Genomic DNA, 17776 nt, shown 5'->3' with positions numbered 1-17776 from the left:
TCTACAGCTGCAATGTGATTGGACCTCCATCTAATTAAGTGCCAAACATACCATCATACCACTTCATCAGAACTTGTACTTATTACTTGTACTTAGTACTTACTTATAAACATTTATGAACATGTAGTATGTATGTATTGTATTTATACTGTATGTGTATATACTGTATACATACATTTTATGGGGCAAATATGTCTTATTTTGTAAAAAAACTGAACAGACTCAGATATGAATCATAATCCGCTTTTAATTTAAAATCTGAGAAAAAGGCTTTGCAAAAGGAAACATTCAAAAAAGTCTCTTCTAACATGAATTGGTAAATCACAATGTATACTGTACAATTTAAGCAGTGCAACCCCACAGAAAGACAAATAATTCCAGATAGTGCAACAATATATATATAAATCTACTTTAAAAACTATGCTTTTAGACACATCAAATATTCCATAATTCCATTTGAACCTTCGTCTCTATTTTCCATCAAAGACTGACTGAGTTGAACGGCCTTGCGATACAGCTGGATCAGCGAAATCAGGAATTGCACGAGAATCCATCCTGCCAACGTCCAACACATCCGTCTGACCCACAGTGGGACCCAGCGTCCTCTGAGGAGCTACTGGCAGCTACGGGGGAAGCTGAATTAGCCTGATAGACAGATGGTTCATCCAATCACCTGCCAAGGATTCTTTGAAAGTGCCCGCCCTTTTACAAAATAGTGTGCAGGCACAACTTCCCAGATGGTTCTGTGTAACAAGCCATCTTGCAAGTCAGGCTGGGAGTTTCAAGCCTACCACATAAAAATGTACCTTTCATTAAAGACAGCAAAGAGAAGAAGAAAACAGTAATTAAAGAAAATTACATCAAAATTCAGAATTTGCAATGAACTGATTTGATCACTGATTGTTTGTTATTCGCTTCACAAAAAGGTTGGCATTATTGACAAAAGTAAAATAATGCTTTTAAAATAAGTATATCAGGTAAAATATAGACCCTTGAATATAGACTACTGGGCAACACTTCATATCCAGATGCTTGTAATAAGCATCAGTAAAGAGGTGAGAAGGTAAGAAGGTCTTAGTACATTTACAAGTCTTATTAACACATACCAATGTTAATAAGCATCTTATAAGGATCTTATTATAGACTCATGCTTACTTCATCTTATGATAACACTAACCCTAACCACTACTATTATTATCAAAACCTATATACTCTTATCAACACATATGAATGTTAATAAGCATCTTATAAGGGCATTATAACCTATTAACTAACGCTTATTACGATCAGCTGGATCTGAAGTGTCACCGACTACTGTACATATCAAAGTACTGCGAGTCCTAAGTGTGGGATAATGCTAGGAAAGGAATAAGCTACAGTATTAAAATCTGGGTACAGTCTGATTTCAAAAGCCCTTTTTTTTCATATTTGATTCTGGGTAGACGATGCAGATATGTGGACTTCCAGTCAACAGTCTCTGTGAAAAAGGATGTTTTAGTTTTGGTGTCTACTGAGCTACCAGCCTGTGTGCAGGTCTGCAGAACACTATCCCTGACCCCTGACCCCTCCCCGTTTGGTCCCGTGCTCAGACTGTGTCTTCCTGTGGGACACTAAAGGACAGATAACGCTGATGTGACGAGGAGGCAAAAGAGAAAAACTGAGCTGTCATGTATGTTTTTGTTTTATTTGAGTTTTTTAATCTTAAAAAAGTCTGACAGAAGAATCCATCAGCTGACCCAGCCATCTGTGATGGTGCGCTACGCTTCACTCCAGATAAAACACCCGTCTCTCTCCTCTCTATTATACTCATCCGTTTTGGCCTCAACATCTTGTGTTAACTGTTACTGCGGGTCCGAAAGGTATTTACACTCGTCTAAGGCACACTTAATTTCCCAGTCCTCTACCACAGCTCTGGAAGAAGATGCAAGATGCGCTACATGTTCTAACCTGTATCACCAGACGCCACGCAACAACCCCAGCTGGGGGCCCGGGGGCAAGAGGAGAGTAACAGCCCTCCACCTCCTGCCCCCCCCCTCCTGCCCCTCCTCACTGCTCAGAGGTGTCCATAACCCCCTCCTGCCCCCCCTCTTTGTGGTCCTGTTCCCCCTCCTCCTGCCCCCCCTCCCTGGTCCCCAGGAACTTGTCGTGGCTCCAGCGGGGACTCCCGTTGCTGCAGGTGCCCGGCGGACCCTTCCGGACCAGGAAACGGCCTCTCGCGCGGGGGAAGTAACCCCGACCTCGCCCCCGGGTGTCAAGCCACCTCCTGTTCCCTTCCTCGTCCCTGTCGTCATGCTGAGGAGGAGAGAAGAGGAGAGCTCTGGTCTACAATAAGGGAATATGGACTTGGTCTATAATAAGGGAATATGGATGCTGAACAGACAGGGAGGAAAGAGGGTGATTAAAGCAGGGTACCAACCTACCAGGTAGTACTTCCTGCTCTTGGGGGTGTACTCGGGGTCCCAGTCCTCGTTGTTGGAGTGCGGGGGAACGTTGGAGGGGGCCCCTCCGTTTCCCTGGTAGTTCCCCTGGTAGTTCCCCTGGTAGTTCCCCTGGTAGTTCCCCTGGTAGTTCCCCTGGTAGTTCCCCTGGTAGTTCCCTCGGTTCCAGCCTCGCCCTCTTATTCTGAGCTGCTGAGAACACAACAACATCAGCGTGATGACAGGTCCTCCAAGCCCACTGGAGGTCAGTTTGTAAATGGATCAACGTTCCTCAACGTATTTTCCCAGAGGTCAGCCTGCATATTCAAAATTGGAATTCAAATACAATCCAACAGACAGACAGGCATTGCCGTGTCAACGGCGCCAAGGCCGTGTGCGGTAACCGTGACTACACTTACAAATCCTCCACGTGGCCGCCCCCTCTCCACGGGGCCCCCAGCGTCCCGGGGCCCCAGGCGAGCCCTGTTGAAGCCCTCCTCTCTAGCGGGGGCCTCCTCCTGGGGGAACCCCACTCTAGCCCCCCCCTCCGAGTCAGATGAAGAGGAGGAGGAGGAGCGAGAATGCTTCTTCTTACATTTCCTAGAGGGGGAGGGGTGGGGGTGGAGGGGTGGAGGGGTGGAGGGATGGGGGTGGAGGGGTGGAGGGATGGGGGAGGAGGGATGGAAGGGGAGCAGGAACAGATAACAAGGAGGCAGGAGGAGGGGGGGAAAAACAACTATTACTTTTAGACACTGTGTTCCGAGCGAGTGATTATGTACCATGTTGGACCTGCTGTACTAAAGCTACACACTTCCACTCAGAAGTCACTGTGAAGCTTGGACCTGCTGCAGGAACATACTTTGATTTCTTGCGGTGTTTGGACGACTTCTCAGCCAACTTCTCTCTCCCTGAGTCAGGAGAGTCGCCCTCCTCCCTCCGCCCCCCTCTTCCCCGTTTACAGTCCTGCTCCTGGGTGGGGGGCTCCTGGGTGGGGGGCTCCTGGGTGTGGGGCTCCTGGGTGGGGTACTTTTTACGGCGCTCAATATCCAGCCGGAGGTCATTGGAGTCGCTCCTGGTCGCTCTGCCGTGGTTCTGAGCAGGTAGAGTGGAAACAAAACACAGGGCCACAGAGAGGGGTGGGGTTAGCCCGTAGCTTCTTTCAGTCAAGTGTCACGCACCCCTCAGACACTGTATGGGAGTGGGCTGGGAGGCTAAACCAAGCACGTCCCAACACACTGGCACACTGACTGTGATATTGTGTCTGGCACTGGGGTGACCATCCTGGAAGGTTGTTTAGGTGCATCTCTTAATCTGGTTTTTCCATAATCCATGGACTTTTACGACAAACGTTGACAAAATATGATAAGCTACGAAAAACAATTTAATATGTAAGGACACATTCTCAATCATGCTCGTTTAACGGCCCCTCCTTAGGATTGCAGTCATGTATCCTGTGAAGGAGATACTATTTCCATGCGCTAAAGATAATGGGGGGGTGTGATGCTAATATGTACAGAGCCCTCAGAAGGTGTTCCAGTAAGAACGTCACTTACAGGAACCCTAACAACTTTTTTTTGTGTTTAGCTTTCCAAATCTGTCGAAGAAGAATACTTACTATGATATTTCCTTTGAACACAGGAGCAACAGGGAGGCTTTCCGTTTGTCAGGCCTTTCTCGGGGCCTCGGGCAGTCACAGAATAACCCAAAGCCCAAACGTGGAGGGGCGTTTACAACACACAAGAAACTGAATGGGCCTCGTTCTGCTCTGCTATTCCCCTCCATGCCCCTCCCTCGGAGAGAGAGAGAGGGGGAGAGAGAGAGGGGGGCCGTCTAACAGGCAGCTGGCTGCCTCGCTCGCTCTCTGTGGTGTTTGGTGTCTGTTCCAACATACTTGATTATTTCAAAACGTTCAGTCACCTTGTAACTGCCGTCCTCGGAGTTTCTCATCCGCTCAGAGAGGTGAGACTGTTTCTTAAAAGCACTCGGAGAAACATCAATTCTCCTGAAAGAGATGAAACACGGAGAAAATGAGCAAAAGGTTCCAGATGGGAGGTTCCCCTGGCAGCACGGTGAACATGAGGAAGTGACATGAAGGCAGGGTTTTCCATCAGCAGAGACTCAGGGACCGAGCGATTGTACCTCTGTAACAAGAACCACCAGAATGAACCATCAACAGCAAAGCATTCACAAAAGCACCCAGCAAGCTATTTTAATTATCAATAATACATTCATTTATTTCACAGATGCTTTAATTTAAAGCAATGTTCAGATGGGGGAATTTGAACCTGTGACCTCTTGATCTGCTGTCTAATGCCCTCCATTAGAGCTATACCCATCCCCATGTTCTACCACTGAGCTATACCCATCCCCATGTTCTACCACTGAGCTATACCCATCCCCATGCTCTACCACTGAGCTATACCCATCCCCATGTTCTACCACTGAGCTATACCCATCCCCATGTTCTACCACTGAGCTATACCCATCCCCATGTTCTACCACTGAGCTATACCCATCCCCATGTTCTACCACTGAGCTATACCCATCCCCATGCTCTACCACTGAGCTATACCCATCCCCATGTTCTACCACTGAGCTATACCCATCCCCATGTTCTACCACTGAGCTATACCCATCCCTATGTTCTACCACTGAGCAATACCCATCCCCATGTTCTACCACTGAGCTATACCCATCCCCATGTTCTACCACTGAGCTATACCCATCCCCATGTTCTACCACTGAGCTATACCCATCCCCATGTTCTACCACAGAGCTATACCCATCCTTCTTGTCAGCAGAAAGTCGCTCGTCCATCTCTACCTGTGTATCTCAGGACTCTTCCTTGGCTTCTCCATCTCCATCTCCTTCTCCTCTGCTCTCCTCTGGTACATGGCAAACCTCTCGTTGAGGGTCATTTCTGACGAGGAGAAGTGCTGTGCTGTGAAGAGAAACATCCAGCCCGTCAGGTGAGCAGCGCAGACCCAGCCCATTGGATGTTCACTCACAGGACTTTGCTGAGGCTGGTGTGTGTGTGCCAGGTGTGTGTGTGTTCTCAGGAGCAGGTGTGTGTGTGTTCTCAGGAGCAGGTGTGTGTGTGTTCTCTGGAGCAGGTGTGTGTGTGTTCTCAGGAGCAGGTGTGTGTGTGTTCTCTGGAGCAGGTGTGTATCGTCTTCAGAGAAGCAGGTGTGCTTGTGTGTGTGTAGTTTGCGGATAAGGACGGGCGTGTGGGCAGGGGCGTGTCCAGACATTTTTGATAGGGGTGGCACAAGGGGTGGCCCGCCTCTGACCGGGCATATAGCAAATCATATTTTAAGGTATTGGGGTGGCCAATCAGATTTCAGGGGTGGCCCGTGCCACCCTAGGCCACTCCCTGAACACGCCACTGCGTGTGGGGGACAGGCGTGTGTGTGTGTTTTGTGGAGAGAGAGAGCTCACCTCTGATGCGGTGGACGATGGTGACGATGTGCTGAGCGTAGAGCTCGGCAGGGCTCCTGTGAGCGTGACGGAGGGAGGTGCAGAAGCCCTCCTGCTCTGAGAGCAGCCCCAGGTCACGACACGCACGCCGCTCGCCCAACACCGCCTTGGACGAGCTGAGGACACAACCGCCAAGTCAGTAAGGCTGCAGCGCTCACCTCTCCCCAAACAAAGAGCAACGACAGGGTGTTCCTGCCTCATGCGCGAGCCTGCGTCGTCTGAACAACCTCTGACCCCCTGCTCACCTGGCCGTGCCGTCTCTGAGGCCGTCCATTCTCACACAGAACTCTCCTTTTTTCCCAGAAGCCCTTGGGGGGGAGTCCCCCACCCCCCTGATCAGGAACCTTTCCCTGTCAGACTTCCTCCTGGGGGGAGGCGAGGGCGAGGGCGAGGGGCTGGACACTGCCCTCTCCTTCCTCCGAGCCCTGCTCCCTTTCTCGGGGGAGGGGCAGCCAGCAAACATGGCCGTCTGTTTTCTCTGGGCCAGCGCGGCAGCCATGGCCGCCTCCTGTTTCCTGCCCATGTGACCCTCAGCCTCGAGGTCATCGTCTCTGGCGGCCGGCGCGTACGCCAGCTCCTCCCACTGGCCGAACCGCTCCTCGAACAGCTGGCGGGCTGAGCGCGTCGCCCTGCCCCTCGGCCCGGCGTCCTCGTTCGGCCTGGCGTCCTGACGGGGCTGTTTGGGGCGGGGTTTGGGTGCCCTCTCCTCCCTCTCCTCCCTCTCCTCTCTCTCCTCGTCCTCGAGGAAGGGAGAGTCTTTCAGGAAGCTGCTGAGAGACACTCCAGCCTCGCTGGCCTCGCTGGCCTGCCTCTCGTACCTGCGCTCTCTCTGCGCCTCGCCAGCGGCTCTGAGGGCCTGCGGGACAGACGCCTCAGGGGGCTTGCCGGTCCCCTTCCCCGGCTCCGCCTCCACGCCGTTCGGCCCTTTCTCCCGGCCGTTCTCCAGGATCGACTGGAGCTTTTTCTTATTATTGTGTTCTTCCAAAAACCTGGACAAAGACAAGGAGGGAACGTTTTCAAGGACACCCTGGAGATCCACTTTCATCCATAAGCAACAAGCACCTGGATCTAAGATGTTACCAAAACGACCTGTTTCTAAACCAGGAAGTCAACTTCCTGGATGGGATAGGCTTACTGCTTTGGGTATTTTCCATAATTTATGGGACAGGTTGTAAGTAAAGTGTGATAGGAAAGGCAGGGAGAAAAAAGGGAAGACATGCAGCAAAGGACCAAGGCTGGATTTGGAACCCAGGCTGCTGCGGTAAGGCTTCAGCCTACATGGCACGCACACTTCTCCTGTACGTTACCGGGGCTTCGGGGTCTTACTTTTTGAAGGCAGACGAGATGGCTTCCTTGTCTGCCAAGCTATCCTCTCTGGAGAAGAAGCCAAAGCCAGACAACAAGGGGCTCCTGGAGGAGGGGCCCCCCTTTCCAGCATCACCAAAGCTGTGGGAAGGGGGGCTGGCCTGGGTGGGGGCCGGGGGGGCCTGGCCCGGGGAGGCCTGGGCCGGGGGGGCCTGGCCAGGCGTGGCTGCTGGGAACAGAGAGCCCTCTCTCCTGGGGCTGGTGCTGTAGTCGGTCAGACCCTGCCACCTGCCCACGGCCTTGTTAGCCTTAGCGTTACCGTTAGCGCTAGCTCCCTCCTCGGCCTCCTCGGCCCCCCCAGCACCGCCTGTGAGCGGAGCGGCCTCCTCACCTCCTCCTCCCTTCTGACCCTCCTTGGAGGCCTCCCTCTCCTCCTCCCTCACATCCCTGGCATTCAGCCGTCCCGCCCCGCCCGTAGACTTCCGCCTGGGGGAGGAGGAGCGTGAGGAGGAGGAGGAGGAGGAGGAGGAGGAGGGGGAGCGGTGCCTGGACCGGGGCGAGGAGGAGCGGTCTGAGTGGCTGTGGGAGCGAGGGCTCCCCGAGCGCTTCTTGGGGCTGTGAGAGCGCCCTCTCCTGGGGCTGTGAGGGTAGTACTGCTGGTGCTGGTTCTGGTTCTGCTGGGGGTGCTGTCTGTAGTTCTGCCAGCCGTTGGGACGGTAGTTGTTGTTGTAGCCGCCGCCGCCCCCCCCGCCGCCACGCTGGTAGCGCCCGCGCGGGAAGAAGCCCCGCCCCCGGCCCCGGAAGTAGTACGGCCTGCGGAAACCGCGGTGGAACCCACGGAACCCCCGGTTGTTCTGGTACTCCCTGGGGGGGTTCCGGCCCTGGCCGTGAGGAGAGCGAGACCTGGAGCGAGACCTGGAGCTGGGGGGGAGGGGGGGGGGGACGACGACGACACATTAAAGAGACAGAAGAGAGAGAGGGAGTGACAAAGACAGAGAGTAAAGAGGGGGAGGGAGAGATGGAGAGAAAGAGAGACAGATAGAGGGGGGAGGGGAGAGAGAGAGGGGAGGGGAGAGGGAGAAGAGAGGCAGAACAAGGGACAGAGAAAAGGGGAGGTGTTTATCAAGAGTTTCCGGGAGTACAGCGGTATTTAAGAAAGATTTGTTGGATCAGATGTTAGTTTATTTCCTCCAGGAACACTATGACACTTATTGAGGGACTTGTTGCACTTGTTGATTAGTTGTAACTGATTGAACTACCTGTACTTGCTGTGATTTATATCATTGTTGCTTGCCTTCCTTCAGGTACACTCTAGCACTTTTTGAGGTTCATGTTGTTTAATTGTAACTTGTTGAACTACATGCTCTTATGGTTCTACCCATTGGCACTTATTTGCTTTTCACAATGTATTTATCTCGTTTATGATCATTGACTTTTGCATTTTGTGTAAAGCTCTTTCTTGTATGTTGCTTTGGATAAAAGCGTCTGCTAAATGAATAAAAGTAAATGTAAGAGTACAAATATCCAAATCTCCTTCAATTACGTCACAGAAAGTCTGTTCAGCTGTCAGATTGTGTTATGTCTGAAACAAGTATGTTATAGAACCATTTGTTAGCTCGTAACAAGCCTGTTATTTCGTTATGCCGTTATTTCAGGCAACACTTTCCAGATGTTCATTCATTCATTTAGAGGAAGTTTCTGTACAGACATCAAGTTCTTCCAACACGCATATGATAAATACATCAAGAGGAGGCTGACTGTGTTTAAGCACTGGGATTAAGGCTGCAAGGAGCGGAGTAAGAGAGCAGGCCTTGCGTAACACGGCTTGGCACCAGCACAAGGCTGCAAGGCTGTCTTTGTCCACACAGGGGCGCTGCAGCACAGCTCAAACTGGTTTCAGCTTCTATGGCTTCAGGACAGAATCTCCACATTCTAAACTATCTTTCCAACTGTTACGATACTTGGACCAACATTGCTGCTCTCGTCTTTTAAAGCATATTTACTGATAGTTCAGAGAGTCTCTTTGAAGGACAATGGAACCCACAGCTGACTGTTCTTAACATGGAAGAAACTGTGAATACTACACATTTAGAGCCATCAGGCTGTTTGTAAATCAGGACGACTAACTGCTCCCATTTCAAAGTCAAGATCTCCATAGCGACATAGATCTGCAACCACGCAGCAACACCGCGACCACCACGACAAGACTTCACAGAGCCACAACAACATCTGAATGTGAACCAGACGTCCACCAGACGCACTGCAACAACCCGACCAGGACAGAACGGCTCGCTAACGTGACTTCAATCCCCCCGAACCCTGAGACATGACGAGGCGCCTGGAGGTCCCGGGTACTCACCGGGTGTGTTTTCTCATCGGGATGTGGAGCGCGAGGTGGACACGGCGTGCTAGCAGCAACAGCGCACACACACTGAGCGCTGGAGAAGAGAGGGACTCTCCGCATCACAGAGCTGCTGCTGCTGCTGCTGCTGCTGCTGCTGCTGCTGCTGCTGGAAAGAGCTGGTCACATGGCCAGATGGGAAACATTTCTGCTCTAACCCCTTCAGAGCGGGGGAGGGGTGTAAGGGGGGGAGGGTGTGGGGGGTGAACGAGGAGCGGGGCGTTGGGTGGAGGGGGGGAGTTAGAGAGGGGGTTTTGGGGGGTGAGCTGGGATGGCAAGGGGGAGGGGGTGAAAGGGGGTGGGGGCAGAGGGAGGAGGGAGGTGGGCACTATACAATGATGACGGCTGGCCAGTTCTCTCTGTGGCCAGGCTAGAAGAGCAGACTCAGGCAGACGGGGATGAACACGGGCACAAGCACAGTTGGGATGGAATGGCTACTGTGTTTCGTTACATAATTTAACGGTCGATGTCATTCCAGCATGGCATACTACTGCGATACTACTGCACGTCTGAGGGCACGTCTCCTCCTGCGTACTCATCTGGCTCCACATGTGCAGCGCCTACAATTACCCTAACCCTACTATGCGCTTTATACTATTCCGGATCCATTCTGTTCTCAAATTAAACTCTTAAAAGTTCTTACGCTGAACTGCCCTCGAGTGCCACTCCTTGGAAGAGCTCGATCCCGCCCCATGAACAGACTTCACAGACGACTAGGGCTGGATGTGGCGTCACACTCAAACCACACTTTCACTTGCAAATGTGTCTTGCCTTGCAGCCCGCAGATAAGCCAAGAATGTCCTTCTATGTGCCACAAGACGCTACCAGGAGTAGGCATGCCGCGCTGACGGCTGTAGGTTTCTTAAAAGTCTCTCCGATGCTTTGTAAACTCCCATATCACAATAACGCCAAAAAATCTAATGTATAAAATGTGTACCAGCTGCTTAAATACACTCATCAATTTCCTCTGGTTAAGCTGCCCCAGAGCAGGGTCAGGACCCAAATCCACCAGGACTTCTGTCATTACTCCTGCTATGAGCATGGGCCAGCTCTTCTGAGGCCATGACTCCATAAAGCACAGGAAAGGCATGGTTGAGGAGACAGGAAATTGAAAAAACGTGCTCCACGACTCCCTTCCTGTCCTCCTTATCCTCCACATCCTGCCCTCTCCATTCAGGACAATGTGTTCACACAAAAAGAAAATGACAAAAGGTAACCGGACCGCTTCAGGGAGCTCGTGTGTATCTGTGAGACACGGATGAATGAGAAGGCACCGGAAAGTCTGCTGCACGTTTTGCCGTGCGAAGAACTATGTGAAGATTTAAAGCCGCCGTTAGCTATTTACAATGGCTGGGATTTCACCTGGGAGAAACACCTGATTTATGACGCTGATGCAACAGGTCTGGTTGTGTTGCGCGGGTAGGTCCCCTGGTCCACACTCAGCCTACATCCACACAAACAACCAGAGGAGGCCCTCTGACGGAGGAAACCTGCTATTCTCCCCTGACTCCCTCCACATGGGAACAACCTTGGTTAGAGCCGAGTACCTCCTTCCTATCTGCCTGCTGAGTACCTGTCAAGACTCAGTTAGAGAGCCTTATCTTGTTTCAGCTGCCCAGGTCTGGCAGAGTGATGTGGAGAATGTTGCCCGGGTGTTTACGGCTTTCCGTGCACCCTCCCCCGAGACCGAAATAACCGCGCTCAAAAAGGTGGCCCCCGTGTCTTTGGTTGTTTGCTACAAAATCTCTCTCTCTTTTCAACAGGGACTTGGTTTAAGAGGTTATGGAAGGATGTCGTTTTCTAAGGAGCTGTGATGCTTCACAGCAAATATCTGAAAGAGTTTTTCTCAGAAACTTAGTTCCCATCCTGGTGTCTCTTGTCCCAAGGTGAGAACAGAGATACAGAGAGACCCTGTCCTAGTCTCTCTCCAGGTGAGACAGAGAGACCCTGTCCTAGTCTCTCCCCAGGTGAGACAGAGAGACAGAGAGACCGTATCCTAGTCTCTCTCCAGGTGAGACAGAGAGACAGAGAGACCCTGTCCTAGTCTCTCCCCAGGTGAGACAGAGAGACCGTATCCTAGTCTCTCTTCAGGTGAGACAGAGAGACAGAGAGACCCTGTCCTAGTCTCTCTCCAGGTGAGACAGAGAGACAGAGAGACCCTATCCTAGTCTCTCCCCAGGTGAGACAGAGAGACAGAGAGACCCTGTCCTAGTCTCTCCCCAGGTGAGACAGAGAGACAGAGAGGGGATTTACCTGTATCGTCGTTTCCTTGATCGGGATCTGGATCGGCTTCGGGATCGGGTCGGTGAGCGGGACCGGGACCTGGACCGGGAGCGCGAGGCTGATCTGGTCGTCTTGGACATAGCTGCTGCAGACCTCAGAAGATCTCAGAAGATCTCAGAAGAACAGCCTGTCAGACAAACACACACCCAGATCAGACACGGCTCAGGTTGAGAACCAGAATCCGACTCTGGGTCCAGATCCAGAGCTGATGAAACAAGAACCCCCTTCGATGACTCCCAGAACACTGAAGACACAAGGTCAGGATGGGAGCTACAGTCTGAGACAGAGGGAAGATGACGAGGATTACACACAATGGATGCAGTGTGTGTGTGTGTGTGTGTGTGTGTGTGTGTGTGTGTGTGTGTGTGTGTGTGTGCGCACTCAGAGAGCTTGGTGCCAGGCAGACAGCCCAGGTGCTCAGGAACAGGACCAGTGAGGATGAAGCAGGTGGAGGAAGTGGCTTCATTCACCGATCATTTGCATCTCACCTCATCATGAAACTTGATCCTCACTAGAGACTCAATATTTGGCTATTGACTCAACAAACATCCCTGGTAAGCCACCAAGGGTTCCTGTTACACTGGCTGGTGTGTGGTGGTGCGGGGCAGTCCTCCTGGGATGAAACAGACCCTGGTCACCTGCTAAACTCAGCTAGTCTGCCACTCTGTCACACTAGGACAGTCATGGCTAATGGGGATTGCTTTGAACAGGGGGGAAAACAGTCCTGAAACAGTCATGCTCCAGTCATGAAACAGCTTTGACTTCGGTCTTCAGACCGTCCTGACACTAGTCATGTCCTTATCCTAGTCATGAAACAGTCATGAAACAGCAGAGGAAAATCTCTATCCTGCACTGTGACACCCCACACACAGCTTTGCACTGTGACACCCCACGCACAGCCCTCCTACACTGTGACACCCCACACACAGCCCTCCTACACTGTGACACCCCACACACAGCCCTCCTGCACTGTGACACCCCACACACAGCCCTCCTACACTGTGACACCCCACACACAGCCCTCCTACACTGTGACACCCCACACACAGCCCTCCTACACTGTGACACCCCACACACAGCCCTCCTGCACTGTGACACCCCACACACAGCCCTCCTGCACTGTGACACCCCACACACAGCCCTCTTACACTGTGACACCCCACACACAGCCCTCCCTACACTGTGACACCCCACACACAGCCCTCCTGCACTGTGACACCCCACACACAGCCCTCCTGCATTGTGACACCCCACACACAGCCCTCCTGCACTGTGACACCCACTAGATCAGAAACATGCGGTATGGTAGTGTTAACAGTGGGTACTGTCAAACCAAAATATACTTCCTATTCAACATTGAGGAAGTTCAGAGGAAGTTTCCCCAAATGCATTGTTTTCTTGGTGCTATTGACCGCATTAATATGGTGTATAGTTAAGTCTGGTTTAGTAGAACAATGATGACACATTTGCATTTGTTATTTAAGCATATAAATAAATGTGCAACTTGGTCAAGATTAGACCACAGGTTGCAGAACTTCCTCACCAACTCCAGGAAGGTCTTACCTGCGTTACAAGGTCCCCAGGAGGATAAATATGATTCTTCTGGGGATTGATGGTGATATTTCAAGAATGACTAATCACATGATCCCAGCCACAATGAGGTCTCTATCTTCCAGCTTGTTTGCAGAGGTGAGATGGCTGGTTTCTGCTTGGTGTGTTTGGCCCCTGGCCAGGAAGACAAGGCAGAGGATCCACTGGGACCGACAGCAGCTCCATGTGCTGGCCCCTCTCTCTGTGGATCACTGCTACTAGCTTTGAATGGATCCCTCCTCCTTTCCTTTCTCCTCCTCTTTCCCTTCTCCTACTCCCCTCCCCCTCCCCTTCTCCCTCCTCCCCCTCTCCCTCCTCCCCCTCCTCCTTCTCTGTGAAGCTCTGTCTGTATTCATGACAGTGTTTTGTTGTCATTGGCTTGTAATATATAATTTCCTGTAGGACTGAACAGACAAGCTCTTTCTGCTTAGAGAGCACATTTCATCGTCTGCATTCAGAGGTGCCCTTTTACCACATTTGGGAAAAATAAAGAAAGAAACTGAAATCCTTTTGGAGAAATGGGATTACAACACTGTAAACTGACTGACTGAAGCCTTCCAAGTCTGTTCCCCTGACTGGATTACACCAAATCCACTGTTTGGAGTCAAGTTTGACACAACTGAATTGGTCACTTTTAGGACTTCACCCACCATCACCACATCTGCTCAGGGCTTCTTTCCCCAAGTTGGTTTCATGAGTCAGAATAATTCTCTCAGAGGCTCTGAAACCAGCCTGACAGAAACCGAGCATGAGATCAGTTTATACCAGTGAGCAACAGACACAACATGCTGTTCAGACTGGAGATCAACAGCCTGTGATGGTTGTTCTTTTCAAGACAACCAGGCATATGGGCATTGTTAACATAGTGGAGACTAAATGTTGGTGAAGGGCTGTGAGTGAGTGAGTGAGTGAGTGAGTGAGTGAGTGAGTGTGAGTGTGTGTGAGAGTGTTTGTGAGAGTGTTTGTGTGAGTGTGTGAGAGTGTGTGTGAGTGTGTGTGTGTGGAGTGGGGTCCTGTTCAATGACTCTGAAGTCCAGATTGATAACCATTGCAGCTGTCCCTGGGTGGGCGTACTAATCAGAGGGATTTAACATCTAAAACAGGCTGTGAAAAACATGTTGTCTAATCACTCAACTCCCCTGACACATACGGACACTCTACACAGACACAAGCACACACACACACATCACAGACACAGGCATACACTTCATACACACCCTCCACACACACTCTCTCTTTACACCCCCACACACACAAACCCCCACACACACACGCGCCCCTGGGAGGAGATGGCACAGCTGAGTCCTTCACCTGCTTGCTTCCCTTCAGGTCAACAGTGATGAGAAACAATGACAGGGGAAACTGGATCCACTGAGCCTGAGTTTACACACACACACACACACACATACACACGCCACTTAATCAACTGCTCTATCAGTGAGTCTGCAGAGGCAGCTGCTACGAGACCCACTCAGAACCCCCCCAGACACACACACACACACACACGCCACAGGAAAAGCCAATGCAACTGCCACTAGTATCGTCTGTGGTCACCAAAATGGAATCAGACATGTCAGAGTTGTCCCTGGAGACAGTACTTTATGGAGGCGGCTCATGGCTGGCAGAGCCACTGAGAGGGAACTGCTGAACCAAGGAGGTATGATGACTGCTTCAGTACAGGACCTGCTTAAGGACAGGTCCTAGAGAATGACTGGATGACTGGTTCATTACTGGACCTAGAGAATGACCGGATGACTGATTCATTACGGGTCCTAGAGAATGACTGGATGACTGCTTAAGTAAAGGTCCTAGAGAATGACTGGCGCCATCAGTGTGTGTCAGCTGTGTAGAGGGAGAGATTTCATCACACTGATCACTTCAAATTACGTCCTTTTCCCCGAAACTCTCTAACCCTGTACATCTCCCTCAGACAGAGGAGCGGACCCCCCTCCACCCCACCCCCACCCCCCCCTCCGCCCTGGTGACCTGTGGTCCTAGAGAGAATTTCGCGGTGGCATCCTCAAATCGTGCGGACACACTTCTCAACTTTCTGTCAACGCTGCGTTTGTGGAACTCCACAAGCATCGACGGGCTCCTCATCAGTTAAAGGTCCTTTCTATTTTAGTCTGTTGTGAACAGCAAGGATCTCCTTCTTCCCTTCAGCTCGCAGGCAGCATAGCATGCTAGCAGGTACATCTGTGTGACCTGCTCTGTGGAGACTGTTACTTCTTACAGTAATGCAATTCTCACATTCTCCTTCTCCTGCCCTTAAAGATTAGCCTACTATCGTAACATTTTCAAATACGCTGCTGCGAAAAAATCGAAAGTGGAAGTCCATCGTCATTGCTATACCTTTTATTGGAAGCTCTACCGCGCGCCCAGACTACACCCTTCTAATTACCTGCGGGATTCTGTGAGGATAGTTGGTTCACCGGGATGTATCATAAAGTACCAGGATGTTACACTGGCAGTGTGGTTCACCTTAAAGGTGTCTCGTGGCTCGTATAGCTGTCTACATTACTTGCTAAGGTTAAGTGGGGAGTGCCCCCCCCCCCCCCCCCTATCCTTACATCCTCTCACTGACCTGCCTGATGCTGTCTGTCGTGCTCCACGACAATTTTGACAAAACAGTTTACCGACATGCATATTGTGAGACATAATCGATGCAGGAATTTCATGATGCAAACCTAAGTGTGGCAGATATAGGATCTTACCTAGTACCCGATTATTGTCGCAATTCTCCTGCGGCTGAGGACGGATCACAGTTTTGGTGACTGCGAGCTCCGTTGCTGTCAGTGTCACTGACAAAATGCTTTCGGAGAATTGGGAGCAATCCAGGCAAAACAACAAAATAAAATAACTTTAAGCGAGCCTTTCTATCAGTTTCGTTTAGCAGTTTTGTCACAGCGCAAAAGGAACAGTGAATTCAATGCGGTTTCATTCGACCGGGTTCTCAAATGCAGCGCGCTACTGTATCCTGCAGCTGTGTGGGTCCCTCTCTCTGATGGGAAGGCTTCACTTAGAACCGAGGGGGTGTGACAAACAGAGCACGTACTGTCCAATTCCGTTCCTCGTTCCTCCCTGGCCCAAACACACCAGCCCGTTTAGGTTGCGAATGTTTAATTTCTGTCTAATTAGAAGAGTAGGCTTTCGTCACAGGATATCTTAGACTCGAGACAGTTTAGCCACGACTTCACTGGGGCATGGTGGTCCGCTGGTAAATGTGATGCGGAAAGCAGGCAGAAATACCAATAGCTCTAACTATGATAAATCGAGTGATACAGTGACACTGGGTCATGGACTGTGGACAAGACCGATCATTTATCAACTGGCAAGCTGCTTGTGAACCAACGGTGAACCGACAGCCAACGCGGAGTTACGTTGACAGTACCTTGAGCTTTGTATTTGCTAAGCAAATGTTTGTACATCTGCAAGGTTGTATCAGTCAGTAGGAAGAAATAACATCATGACAGGTGGCATCCTACAGGCTTAGTCACTGTGGCTGAGATTAATAATCCATTTTATGAGTCTTAATAGTCGATAATACGTTTATAAAATACATTCCCCATCGGATATGCGATGAACACGGTCGGTATGTGTAGTGTGGCTATACTACTCACGATACACATATGTATAAACATCATAACCTCCTGTCATAGATTAACATACTTGTGTCTTAAATCATTAATCGTGCAGGTAAAGTTCAGGGTTGACTCAGTGATAACAGCTTTTCAGACGCTACCGATTTCCATACAGGTCATGATGTCTATAATTGCAAGGCCGTAGCCATGGAGTCAACATTGGAGAGGAATCTGCTGGGGAGATTTCCTTCCTTTTAACTTTTTACGTTAAGTTATTACATTTTTAAATGATAATTTCGGACAGCGTGGTTGCCTGTCGTAGCGTAGCGAACTTTCTATCTTAATTCTATTTTTATATCAATATATTTGGGGGGGCATTTTGACCAGATTTGAATATTGGATTTGAATATTGAATATATTATGATTACGGCCCTGCAGGATGGTGAGCGAATACCAAATGTTTTGATTAAACGTAACCACATCAAAGGCAATAGGGTTAGGGTTATGTCGGAGTCGGAGATGTCTGCGAGGCAGGCCTCAATCCTAGCTGAGATCCCCGGATCAGTCGGGGGGCAGGTACAGGTACAGCTGCGTGTCGTCAGCGTAGCAGTGGTAGGAGAAGCTTACCATTTAACACGATGCAAATAACACTTTGCATTGTGTCGAAAAATATATGAATATAATCAAAATGTATTCAGCTCTTTATTTAATGCATTTGAATT

At 50.5% G+C, this 17776-nt stretch overlaps 1 protein-coding gene across 5 annotated transcripts; it reads right to left on the bottom strand.

The window, feature by feature from the left end:
- Positions 1 to 229: 229 nt before the first annotated feature.
- Positions 230 to 16773, bottom strand: thrap3a (thyroid hormone receptor associated protein 3a). Of its 5 annotated transcripts, none has more exons than XM_047026557.1 (11): positions 16188 to 16773; positions 11854 to 12010; positions 7221 to 8120; positions 6140 to 6883; positions 5856 to 6010; positions 5241 to 5358; positions 4335 to 4419; positions 3277 to 3509; positions 2837 to 3017; positions 2421 to 2630; positions 230 to 2292 (listed from the first exon to the last, which is right to left on the bottom strand). In XM_047026557.1, exons 2-11 carry the CDS (start codon positions 11961 to 11963, stop codon positions 2047 to 2049), a joined length of 2982 nt encoding a protein of 993 aa, XP_046882513.1. In that variant the 5' UTR covers positions 11964 to 12010; positions 16188 to 16773; the 3' UTR covers positions 230 to 2046. The 5 variants fall into 5 exon arrangements, with proteins under 5 accessions (XP_046882513.1, XP_046882506.1, XP_046882520.1 ...); XM_047026550.1 differs by lacking the exon at positions 16188 to 16773 and adding an exon at positions 13447 to 13763; XM_047026564.1 differs by lacking the exon at positions 16188 to 16773 and adding an exon at positions 13447 to 13763 and having other exon boundaries at positions 2421 to 2627.
- Between the last annotated feature and the right edge of the window lie 1003 nt (positions 16774 to 17776).

The sequence above is a fragment of the Hypomesus transpacificus genome, chromosome 2 (assembly GCF_021917145.1).
Source record: "Hypomesus transpacificus isolate Combined female chromosome 2, fHypTra1, whole genome shotgun sequence".
NCBI lineage: Eukaryota > Metazoa > Chordata > Actinopteri > Osmeriformes > Osmeridae > Hypomesus > Hypomesus transpacificus.
This window is presented reverse-complemented; position numbering and strand designations above follow the sequence as displayed.

What these genes read in the sequence shown, in the direction of transcription:
- thrap3a (XM_047026557.1), bottom strand. Translation starts at nt 11,963, where the DNA reads ATGTCCAAGACGACCAGATCAGCCTCGCGCTCCCGGTCCAGGTCCCGG. An exon ending in CCGAGGACGGCAGTTACAAG is followed by an intron (nt 3,510 to 4,334) that starts GTGACTGAACGT and finishes CTACCTGCTCAG; the next exon opens with AACCACGGCAGAGCGACCAG. An exon ending in AGAGCAGGAAGTACTACCTG is followed by an intron (nt 2,293 to 2,420) that starts GTAGGTTGGTAC and finishes TCTCCTCCTCAG; the next exon opens with CATGACGACAGGGACGAGGA.